Consider the following 13,035-nt stretch of genomic DNA (forward strand, 5'->3'; position numbering starts at 1 on the left):
ATTCAACACCTTCAATTCTCTCCTCCGTCCCCCAGCACCTCCTCCCTCCCCATTATCTCAGCTGAAGACTTTGCCTCATTTTTCATGATGACATCAGAGACAGTTTTGGTCAACAACCCTCAGAGCCCTTCCTCCCGACTTCCCAGCCCTCCGCCTCCAAAACCAACTTCTCCACCATTACAGAAGATCAACTCTCCACTCTACTCTCAAGATCGCATCTCACCACCCATCTCTTCAACCTATCACTAACAACTGGTGTTTTCCCCTCAAGCTTTAAACATGCCACCATCAAACCTATCCTCAAAAAGCCTTCTCTTAACCCATCCTGTGTACCTAGCTATCGCCATATATCACTTCTCCCCTATGCCTCCAAACTACTGGAACAACACATCTACCTTGAACTGTCCTCCCATCGCTCTTCTTTTTCCTCTTTGACCGCTTACAATCTGGCTTCCGGTCACACCATTCCACTGAAACTGCCCTAAACTAAGGTCACCAAAACCACACTAGGTCGAGCGGGCACCATCCAGCTAATACTGAAATAAGGGGATCACCATTTGCATACCCAACATAAATACCATTTGACAAGAAAAAGTGTATGCATAGAAATTGGGATCACCACAACAATTCTCTCAAAGTATCAAATTCTTTATTTGGGAACAATACACAAAGAAACATTAAAAACACTTAAAAGCCCATAACGTGAAGCAGGGTAATTGGGTCCACATCAATAACCGGTAAATACCAGCAAAATATGCATGTCACACAGCTAATTAGTACAATAGAGCACAGTTTATCAAAGACAGATCACATATGCTCATCAATGATCCATAACATACATGTAAAAGCAACATACATGCTACTGCTAAATAGGAGCAATCTGGTTGGTAGGTGCGTGGGAACCACTATAACCCATGGTCTCACCACCAAATAACCCCCAGAGAGGGAACAACAGAATTGGCATCCATATATTGTTAGTTCCACTCACTTTGCCCCCTAGATCCCAGGGAGACTCCTACCCATCCTAGCGCAGTAAGCGTGCTCTACTGTCATGAAATAACAGGCCCATCAGATCTGTAGAGCTGTGTGAGTGCTGAGACCCACGCGTATCGACGCTCAAGGCGTCTTTCTCAAGGTCAGTATAATAGAGATCAGTGCGCTCCCAAGTATTTATAGCAACAAATAATACTGTAACACCTACCAGGTGTGTAGGAGTATGGTGGCGCCGGCGCACCATCCCGGCGTGGTAATGGATTAGCTGCGCAGGCGCTGGAAAGTTTCCCATATTCCTGGCCGCGGCGGTCCGTGCATGCGCCGAACGCCAATGCAATTCCCCCAGTGTCCAAGAGATCCTCAATCTCCACCCCTAGTTACGGCGTTTTGCTTGGATCATTCCAACCACCGTAGATACTGGCAGCAGAAGGGGTGTATTTCTATGCATACACTTTTTCTTGTCAAATAGTAACTAAGGTCACCAATGACCTCTTAACCGCCAAGAGCAAGCGACACTACTCTGTCCTCCTCCTTCTTGACCTGTCGGCTGCCTTTGACACAGTGGACCATTCCCTATTATTACAGACCCTCTCATCCCTTGGAATCACAGACTTGGCTCTATCCTGGATCTCATCATACCTAACAGACCGGACATTCAGCGTCTCCCACTCACACACCACCTCCTCACCTCGCCCACTATCTGTTGGAGTCCCACAAGGTTCAGTCCTAGGGTCCCTGCTCTTCTCCATTTACACCTTTGGCCTGGGACAGCTCATAGATTCTCATGGCTTTCAGTATCACCTCTATGCTGATGACACACAGATCTACATCTCTGGACCAGATATCACCTCCCTACTAACCAGAATCCCTCAATGTCTGTCCACTATTTCATCCTTCTTCTCCGCTAGATTTCTGAAACGTAACATGGACAAAACAGAATTCATCATCTTTCCCCAATCTCACGCGACCCCCCCCAACGAACCTATCCATTACAGTAAATGGCTGCCCACTCTCCCCAGTCCCACAAGCTCGCTGCCTCGGGGTAATCCTTGACGCTGATCTCTCCTTCAAACCACATATCCAAGCCCTTTCCACTTCCTGCTGACTTAAACTCAAAAATATTTCACGAATCCGTACATTCCTCAACCAAGAATCTGCAAAAACCCTAGTGCATACCCTCATCATCTCCCGCCTTGACTACTGCAACCTCCTGCTCTGTGGCCTCCCCTCTAACACTCTCGCACCCCTCCAATCTATTCTAAACTCTGCTGCCCGACTAATCCACCTGTCCCCCCGCTATTCCCCGGCCTCTCCCCTCTGTCAAACCCTTCACTGGCTTCCCATTGCCCAGAGACTCCAGTACAAAACCCTAACCATGACGTACAAAGCCATCCACAACCTGTCTGCTCCATACATCTGTGACCTCGTCTCCCGGTACTTACCTACACGCAACCTCTGATCCTCACAAGATCTCCTTCTCTACTCCCCTCTTATCTCCTCTTCCCACAATCGTATACAAGATTTCTCTCGCGTATCACCCCTACTCTGGAACCCTCTACCACAACACATCAGACTCTCACCTACCATCGAAACCTTCAAAAAGAGCCTGAAGACCCACCTCTTCCGACAAGCCTACAACCTGTGGTAACCACCAATCAACCAAACCGCTGCATGGCCAGCTCTACCCTCACCTACTGTATCCTCACCCATCCCCCATCCCTTGTAAATTGAGAGCCCTCGCGGGTAGGGTCCTCTCTCCTCCTGTACCAGTTATGACTTGTATTGTTTAAGATTATTGTACTTGTTTTATTATGTATACCCCTCCTCACATGTAAAGCGCCATGGAATAAATGGCGCTATAATAATAAATAAAAATAATAATATTAATAGTAGCAAATTCCTTCAATTAGAAATGTAGTTTTATGTGTAGTCATTGCAGGACCTTAGGTATCCATGGTTACGACCACTGGCAACTAACTGTCACTTCATCAATGGACATAAGCATGGATACCCAAGGTCCTGCAATGGCTGCACATAAGGAAAGAGACATAGCGAATCAAAAAAACTATACTACATTTCTAATTGGAGGCATTTGCTAAATTATTATTACACCTATTACATATTGGGATAGCATCTTGGAGAAGGGAATACCCCTTTAAGTATATTCTCTATCTTGCGGTATAAGAGAAGAATGATCTTGGTTATTAAAATAGTTTCCCAGCTCTGGGGACAATTTTCTTCTTAAATGCATGTTTTTGGGCCAGGAAAAATGCTGCAATTCAGTTTAATTAAAAATGTTGCACCGATTTGCTTTTACAGTCTCTGTGCTCCCCTGCACATTCACCTTTAATGTGTTTTATGGTTATAAATCAGTTATGAGGAGCTCAGAAAAAGCTAAAAGAGTCAGAAACTCTCCAATTGAACTGTCAGAATTAGCTCGCTGATGGCTCCTTAGTCAACTCATTCTGCAGTCAGTAACAGACAGAGTGCAACGCAGAGGCTATAGAAGGCAAACACTGCAAAATACAAAAACTATTTCTCTTCCAAAAAAATATACATTTAAGAAAAATAAAATGGCCCCAAAGACAGACAACCCCTTTACTGAATTAAAGGAATATATGACTACAGGAATACCGTCAGAAGAAGCTTCCTGACGTTCTGGTCTAGGCTGGATCATTGCGGCAGGTTCTTCACTTTGAAGGTCTGAAGTGTCATCAAGCTATTAATAAAAGGCACAACGTTCAGAGGACAAGTAATGACCCCCACGGCCCATAATACCAGAGTCTGGGGAAAATCACTAGTTACCTGTGCAGAGGCGCACAAGTTCACCATTTTCAGTAGGCCTCTTCTCTTCAGTATGGTGTTGACTGACGGTCGCTGTCGGGGGTCTTTGCGAAATATCTGTTTAATAAGACTCCGCAGCTCGTAAGAGTATGGAGAAGGCAGCGGACTGTAAGTCCCGTGACAAATCTTCAGAATGAGGTTTTTCCAGCTTCCTGCTTGAAACTTGACATGGGGGAAAAAAAATAAAAAATAAAAACCCCAATATAATAAAAGATAAAAAGTAGTTTGGAGATGTAAAAAATACATTTACTTACAGGGTGTTTTAAGCTGCAGATTTCATATAGCACACAGCCCAACGACCAGACATCACTGAAAGGGAGAAGAAGAATTCACTGGACACACAGAATTGGAGACTTTGCTGGATGTTTGAATCCCTTTTGAGCACTCGGCAGATTTTGACACAGATTTTACACTTTACATTACAGTGCAAAGAATCTATATAGCAAGAATCAGCTGCAACTTCCTCAGTTCGGTATCAGAAAAATGCACTACAGGTGACCACGGTTCAGAAAATCACTTGGACCGGATTGTGGGGTATTGTCAAATTAATCCTCCCCTATAACAGCCCTGCTTTTGGAAGGCCTCAGGCTGCCATGACCACCCATTATCACCCAGATCTTGCGCCACGTAGGTGGGGTCAATTGGGTGAAGGAAAGCTCCGCTCTCTGTCTAACCGCTTAGATGCAGCGGTTGCTATTGATCCCAGCATCTAATGGGTTAGCTTGCTGCAATCAGAGCTAGCACCGATCGCAGCAGTTACATGCATCTGATATCTTCCGTATCTTTCAGACTATGAAAGGGCAACAAATATTTCCTACCATTTGAGCTTCCATAATGTCCTGATGAGTCAGCGCAGCGTGAAGAAGCACTGATATTATAAAGCAGTTTAAGACCATGTCGCATTCACAATTGTAAAACATGAACGGGAGTGTCAGGGAAAGTGCACACAAAGTATTCGCTACTGACATTTCTGCACCAAAAACGCTGCAGAAACTACGCACTGTTTTCATACATTTTGAACTTGTATTTTTCCACTCAATAGAATGAGAGAAAAACTCTGCAAAACACAAAGAAATGACAAGCTGCTGATCTGAAACCGCTTCAACTCTGTAAGGAAAAAATAAGCCGCGTGTATTGCAGAAATGCTATTCGCTTTACTTGTGCTCTCAAACACTCCGGTTTTTTTTTCCTGAAAAGACATAAAAATACTTAACGTAAGGGTTAATGTCACTGCACAGATATTACGTCGTCTGCTCCTCTGCTCTATGCCTGTGATATGGGGTTACGTGGCATCTTTGTGTGAAGGTTTGGATAGGTCTTTGGGCTCATTCAGACGACAGCTTCTCTCATACAAGTTCCATGTTTTTTACAGATCGCGCTCGTACCTGCGATAGTCTATGGGGGAGTTCATAAGTCCAATGATTTCGCCGTGCCGAGTAGTCCGCAACAAAGGAGAAAATAGAAGACAAAAAGATGCATGCGGAAAAATAGGGAACTCCCAGGAAAATATATAAAGTCAGAACTTTATTAATGTGAAAAACAACAAATCACCTGCAGCAAGACAGACTCACAAAAAACGCAGCTGGTTGTCTCAGACATAACCCCTGAACAAGCCACGGATGTAGCTGGCGAAACGCGTGGGGTCGACTCCGCCACAAATTTTCCACTGGCAAAAAATGGCTCCAAATAGGAATTTTACATCTTAATACCCTAATACCAGCAGGTTTGGACCCTGATATTTTTTCACAAATACTTTTGATTTGCTAGCAAGGTTCTCTTGCTCTTAATAGCTTTTCCTTTTGTTGTTTCTTATTCTCCTTTATGTATTTTCGTTTGGGATAATCACTTTACGGGTTAAACTTTCTGGCGGGCCACAACCAGCTGCGTTTTCTGTAGGTCGGTCACAGCTGCTGTTCCTTAAATACTGACATGGTGTGGTGAGTAGGGTTATTTAGTCTTCTACTGTCTTCATATTGGGCGTGTTTTTTTGCACATCTATGGGTTCATGGGTTGAACCGTTTAGTAAAAGTACATACCAATGTCCTGTTTTCTCATGAATCTTTGTCTATATGACATTTTTCTGCTGGTATTATATACCAATATACTGCCATTTGGATTTTTGTGAACTTCTGTGGAGGTAAGTTATTGCCATATCAAGGGTATAACCAGCTATTGAACCTTTCTTTGGTTTTTTACATATTTTTAGGAGTGTCTTGTTGTACGTGATTTGTTATTTACATTAATAAAAGTTCAGATTTTATATGTTTTCATGGGAGTTTCCTATTTTTTTGCATGCATCTTTTTCTCTTCTATTTTCTCCATTGCTATGCAGCATGCTCTAGGAGAAACCCTTCCGTTCAGTTATGACTTAGCGATGCCCTCTGTTTCTTAATCTTGCTGAGTAGTCCACAATAAAGCGCAGATTCCTGTCCGATATTGCTCCAAGTGTCAGATCTTACTCGCCAATGTAAGTCTATGGATCCGTGAAGAAAAAAAAAAAAAAAAACGGACTGCATTCTGATGTCACCCAGGTGATGCCCGTTTTTCACAGACTGTTTGATAGGAGAAGTTTATGAAATGTCCATCAGGTTTTTTTTGTCACTGAGAAAAACTGATGAAACTTTAACCAAACTAATGGTAAAAACAGACACTGACCAGACTGATAAACCCACTGATGACACAGACTGATTTTTGCATATGACAAAATCACCGACGTCTGAATTAGCCCTTTCACTGATGTAACTTGAGAAATAATGCAAAAAAGCCGAATCAGGACAGACATATCTAGCAGAGCAGACGTGTGTCACTGAATCCATACTACAGCTTGTGGCACAAAGCAGACTAACAAAACTCAGTCTGCCTTATCACAACCCCTAAGCTATGAACCTGGCTATGCAGCAGACCCCACAGTTTGTGATGCACTTTCCCTTTCACATCTTAAGCACCAAGCCACTTTACACGTTAATGACGGAGCCTGATTTTCCAAATCTGACCAGTGTCACTTTATGTGGTAATAAGGCTAGGTTCACATCGCGATAGGGCCATCCGTTTAACGTATCCATTAAATGGATGCGCTAACGATGATGCCCAAATTCTCTTTTTTTCTATGATTATGCTAACGCATGGTAGCATTGCGTTGGCATGTGTTAGTAATAGAGGTCTATGCACAGCGAATGTGTCCATTCGCTGTGCGTTAGACCTAACGTAACCGAAAACGCAGTAGGCCGCGTTTAAGGGTGCATCATAAAGCAACGCATCATCGCTAACGCATGCCGATTTTGACATGTGTTAGGATGCGTTACGATAATGGATGGCAATATGTGCATTAACGGATCCGTTACACTGTGTTAGTGTCGCTTAGTAACGGATATGTTAAACGCAGTAGTGTAGCTACCGGGGGGGGGGGGGGGGGCAGGGGGTGCGGGAGCCCCGGGCCCGGTGCTTTGAGGGGGCCACCCGGAGCTATGCTACCGCAACTGTTTCGGCGCGCGCAGCGCCGTTACAGTTACATTCTGCGGCAGAGCAAGGAGAATCGATCTCCCTGCTCTGCCGCCCGGCCGCTATGGGGCCCCTGAGCAGGTGGGGGGCCCGGTGCCAGCAGTGGCCCCCCCTCCGTCATCGGAAGATCAGCTGTACCGGCATTTAGCCAATACAGCTGATTGCAATGATGCTATAGAGTCTGCCTATGGGGAGTGCATTATACTATATTGTGGACTATTTGGTGCATTATGCTACTGTATATGGAGGCTTTCTAGGGGGGCATCATACAGTATGGAGATTACAGTGTGGGGGTCATTATACATTGTTGGAGCCAAACAGTTTGGGGGCTACTAAGGAGTCAGTATACTGTGTGGGTGCATTATACTGTGTATAAGAAAGTATCATGCTGTGTATAAGGGAGCTGTCCAGGGGGAGACTCGGGACTTTATTAAATGTAAAGTGGGCACTTATTGTTATAGGGGAACTCATGTTACTGTAGCTATCAAAGGGGCACACAGGGCATTATTACTTTCTAGGGGCAAAATATGGGCACTGTTTTCTAAGGCACTTGCACCCGACATTAATATATTATAGACGGGTGCTTTAGAATTTAGAGGGCACAGAGAACCACACAGCAGGTGCAATAATAGGGACACATACGGCAGCAGCAGCTCAGTATTGGGTTATCAGGTGCAATAATAGGGACACATACGGCAGCAGCAGCTCAGTATTGGGGTATCAGGGGCAGTAATAGGGACATACGGCAGCAGCGGCTCAGTATTGGGGTATCAGGGGCAGTAATAGGGACACATACGGCAGCAGTGGCTCAGTATTGGGGTATCAGGAGCAGTAATAAAGACACATACAGCAGCAGCGGCTCAGTATTGGGCACCAGGTGCAGTAATAGGGACACATACGGCAGCAGAGGCTCAGTATTGGGGTATCAGGTGCAGTAATAGGGACACATACGGCTGCAGCAGCTCAGTATTGGGGTATCAGGTGCAATAATAGGGACACATACGGCAGCAGCAGCTCAGTATTGGGGTATCAGGGGCAGTAATAGGGACACATACGGCAGCAGCAGCTCAGTATTGGGGTATCAGGGGCAGTAATAGGGACACATACGGCAGCAGCGGCTCAGTATTGGGGTATCAGGTGCAGTAATAGGGACACATACAGCAGCAGTGGCTCAGTATTGGGGTATCAGGTGCAATAATAGGGACACATACGGCAGCAGCAGCTCAGTATTGGGGTATCAGGGGCAGTAATAGGGACACATACGGCAGCAGCAGCTCAGTATTGGGGTATCAGGGGCAGTAATAGGGACACATACGGCAGCAGAGGCTCAGTATTGGGGTATCAGGTGCAGTAATAGGGACACATACGGCAGCAGCGGCTCAGTATTGGGGTATCAGGGGCAGTAATAGGGACACATACGGCAGCAGCGGCTCAGTATTGGGGTATCAGGTGTAGTAATAGGGACACATGGCAGCAGCGGCTCTGTATTGGGGTGTCAGGGGCAGTAATAGGGACACAAACGGCAGTGGTGGCTCAGTATTGGGGTATCAGGTGCAGTAATGCAGTAATAGGGACACATACGGCAGCGGCGGCTCAGTATTGGGGTATCAGGGGCAGTAATAGGGACACATACGGCAGCAGCGGCTCAGTATTGGGGTATCAGGTGCAGTAATAGGGACACATGGCAGCAGCGGCTCTGTATTGGGGTGTCAGGTGCAGTAATAGGGACACATACGGCAGTGGTGGCTCAGTATTGGGGTATCAGGTGCAGTAATAGGGACACATACGGCAGCAGCGGCTCAGTATTTGGGTATCAGGAGTAGTAATAGGGCCACATATGGCAGCAGCAGCTCAGTATTGGGGTATCAGGTGCAGTAATAGGGTTACATATGGCAGCAGCGGCTCAGTATTGGGGTATCAGCATGATGAGGAATTTGTGCAGGTTGGGAATAGATGGTGATGGGGCTGGATTATGAGAAGTGAAATATGTCTTTGTTGTATTCTCTGCAGGTGAGTCATTGCTGGAAGAAGTTGTCATGTCGGTCTGAGCCAGATGGAAAAGACGGGAAAAGTGAACGATTCCATCAGAAAGGACGTCAGCGGTAAGACATTATCGGTAACTGTGCTGTGATCTGTTATATATATGTTCTGTAGGACTGGTATCTACCACCGACCATATGGCGGTAATATCAATATTGGTCGTTATATAGAGATTATCTTCAGTAACAGCACGGTCATCTGCTGAGGTTCTCTTCCACTATTAGGCCGCCGTCACACTTGCGAGTTTTACGGACGTAAGAGCGCAGAATCTACGTCCGTAAAACTCGCAAAAAATACGGCACAATTATTCTCTATGCCCCTGCTCCTATTTGCCGTATTTTACTGATCAGTATTATACGGCTTTCTACGGCCGTACAAAATCGCAGCATGCTGCGTTTGTCACCGTACTGCGCAAGAAATACGCCAATGAAAGTCTATGGAAGCGTGAAAAATACGGATTACACACGGACAAGCAGTGTGACTTGCGAGAAATACGCAGCGCTGTTAGAGAGAAAAGCCGGTAATTCAGTGCGGTGTACAGTAAAATCACACTGACAGCTTACAGTAGAATAGGTAGAATAAATGTGTACACATAGAATAGGTATATATATATATATATATATATATATATATATATATATATATATATATATATATGTCAGTGAGACACATATATGTATATATATTAATATTTATTCCAGCGCTATACAGCTTGAAAGCCGGTAATTCAATTACCGGCTTTTTCCTTCTCCTTCCTAAAACCCGACATGATTTGAGACATGGTTTACATACAGTAAACCATGTCTTCTCTCCATTTTTTTTGCAGATTCCACACTACTAATGTCAGTAGTGTGTATCTGCAAAATTTGGCCGTTCTAGCTCTTAAAATAAAGGGTTAAATGGCGGAAAAAATTGGCGTGGGCTCCCGCGCAATTTTCTCCGCCAGAGTAGTAAAGCCAGTGACTGAGGGCAGATATTAATAGCCTGGAGAGGGTCCATGGTTATTGGCCCCCCCCCTGGCTAAAAATATCTGCCCCCAGCCACCCCAGAAAAGGCACATCTGGAAGATGCGCCTATTCTGGCACTTGGCCACTCTCTTCCCATTCCCGTGTAGCGGTGGGATATGGGGTAATGAAGGGTTAATGCCACCTTGCTATTGTAAGGTGACATTAAGCCTAATTAATAATGGAGAGGCGTCAATTATGACACCTATCCATTATTAATCCAAAACTAGTAAAGGGTTAAATAAAACACAAACACATTTTTTAAAATTATTTTAATGAAATAAAAACAATGGTTGTTGCAGTATTTTATTCAACGCCCAATCCAGTCACTGAAGACCCTCGTTCTGTGAGTAAAAAAACATAATAAACCAACAATATACTTACCCTCCGCAGATCTGTAACGTCCAACGATGTAAATCCTTCTGAAGGGGTTAAAACATTTTGCAGCAAGGAGCTTTGCTAATGCAGGCTGCTCCTCGCTGCAAAACCCCAGGGAATGAGGCTAAAAATAGATCAATGATCTATATTTAGCTTCATTTGCGGTGAGGCGCCCTCTGCTGGATGTTTATAGATCGTGGGAACTTTCCTAGAAAGCCTGGGAGCTTTCTAGGTAATTTCCCACGATCTATGAACAGCCAGCAGAGGGCGCCTCACCGCAAATGAAGCTAAATATAGCTCATTGATCTATTTTTAGCCTCATTCCCTGGGGTTTTGCAGCGAGGAGCAGCCTGCATTAGCAAAGCTCCTTGCTGCAAAATGTTTTAACCCCTTCAGAAGGATTTACATCGTTGGACGTTACAGATCTGCGGAGGGTAAGTATATTGTTGGTTTATTATGTTTTTTTACTCACAGAACGAGGGTCTTCAGTGACTGGATTGGGCGTTGAATAAAATACTGCAACAACCATTGTTTTTATTTCATTAAAATAATTTTAAAAAATGTGTTTGTGTTTTATTTAACCCTTTACTAGTTTTGGATTAATAATGGATAGGTGTCATAATTGACGCCTCTCCATTATTAATTAGGCTTAATGTCACCTTACAATAGCAAGGTGGCATTAACCCTTCATTACCCCATATCCCACCGCTACACGGGAATGGGAAGAGAGTGGCCAAGTGCCAGAATAGGCGCATCTTCCAGATGTGCCTTTTCTGGGGTGGCTGGGGGCAGATATTTTTAGCCAGGGGGGGGCCAATAACCATGGACCCTCTCCAGGCTATTAATATCTGCCCTCAGTCACTGGCTTTACTACTCTGGCGGAGAAAATTGCGCGGGAGCCCACGCCAATTTTTTCCGCCATTTAACCCTTTATTTTAAGAGCTAGAACGGCCAAATTTTGCAGATACACACTACTGACATTAGTAGTGTGGAATCTGCAAAAAAAATGGAGAGAAGACATGGTTTACTGTATGTAAAACATGTCTCAAATCATGTCGGGTTTTAGGAAGGAGAAGGAAAAAGCCGGTAATTGAATTACCGGCTTTCAAGCTGTATAGCGCTGGAATAAATATTAATATATATACATATATGTGTCTCACTGACATATATATATATATATACCTATTCTATGTGTACACATTTATTCTACCTATTCTACTGTATGTATATATATATATATATATATATATATATATATATATATATATATATATATATATAGACAGTATATATATATTTTCTTTTCTTTTTGGGACACATGGATCACTTCTATAGCGGTATGTTGGTTTTGCTAGCCTGCGAGAAAACCACGCAGTACGGATGCCATACGGATTACATACGGAGGATGCCATGCGCAAAAAACGCTGACACACCCTGCCTACGGAGGAGCTACGGACCACTTTTTTCGGGACTTTTCAGCGTATTACGGCCGTAATATACGGACCGTATTGTTTTACGCTGTGTGTGACGCCGGCCTTAGGGTGCGTCACTCACCGAGTTGTAATCAAGGTTACCTGGTTAGGGGCGCACTCAGAAGCTTCGCTCCCCTGGACCAAAACCCTAGCTGCGCCTCTGGTTAAACGGATGGCACCTAACGCGATGTGAACCTAGCCTAACTCTGGAACACTTCAATATATCCTATTGATTCTGACAATGTTTTTTCATGACAGGTTGTACTTCATGTCACTGGTAAATTTTGGTCGATATGAGGTGTTTATTTACCGAGAATTTATTTATTTATTTTTTTTTTAAACTTTGCGATTTTCAAACTTTAAAATTGTTATGTTAAATCAGATACTTATGCCACACAAAATACTTACTAAATAACATTTCCCACATTTCTACTTTTACATCAGCACAATATTTGAAACATAATTTGTTTTTCTTAGGAAGTTATAAGGGTTAAAAGTTTATCAGCAATTTCTCATTTTCTAACAAAATTTACAAAATATCCAAAAGCGACACCATTATAAAAACTGCACTCCTCAAAGTGCTCAAAACCACATTCAAGAACTTTATTAACCCTTCAGGGGCTTCACAAGAATTAATGGAATGTGGAGGGAACAATTGAACAGCTCTGTATGACTGTCACACAGCCGCGACACATGCAGCGGCGCAGGACACCTGATTATCGGGAGCGCTCCAGGTAACCAGGTTGCCGGGGCAGCTATTGGGTAAGCGCTATAGCTATTCGGATAAGAACTAATCCAAAGCTATT

General features: G+C 44.0%; 1 protein-coding gene across 1 annotated transcript in view; it reads right to left on the minus strand.

Moving 5' to 3' along the window:
- The window catches only part of LOC138671037 (serine/threonine-protein kinase Nek3-like), an 89,641-nt gene that overhangs the window by 21,905 nt on the left and 54,701 nt on the right, over positions 1–13,035 (minus strand). Inside the window, exons 8-10 of the mRNA XM_069758890.1 lie at positions 4,092–4,146; positions 3,799–3,999; positions 3,628–3,712 (exon numbers count right to left, since the gene is read on the minus strand). Of these exons, the coding sequence (XP_069614991.1) occupies positions 3,628–3,712; positions 3,799–3,999; positions 4,092–4,146 (341 nt within the window). The remainder of the gene's footprint in view (positions 1–3,627; positions 3,713–3,798; positions 4,000–4,091; positions 4,147–13,035) is intronic.

The sequence above is a fragment of the Ranitomeya imitator genome, chromosome 3, assembly GCF_032444005.1.
Source record: "Ranitomeya imitator isolate aRanImi1 chromosome 3, aRanImi1.pri, whole genome shotgun sequence".
NCBI lineage: Eukaryota > Metazoa > Chordata > Amphibia > Anura > Dendrobatidae > Ranitomeya > Ranitomeya imitator.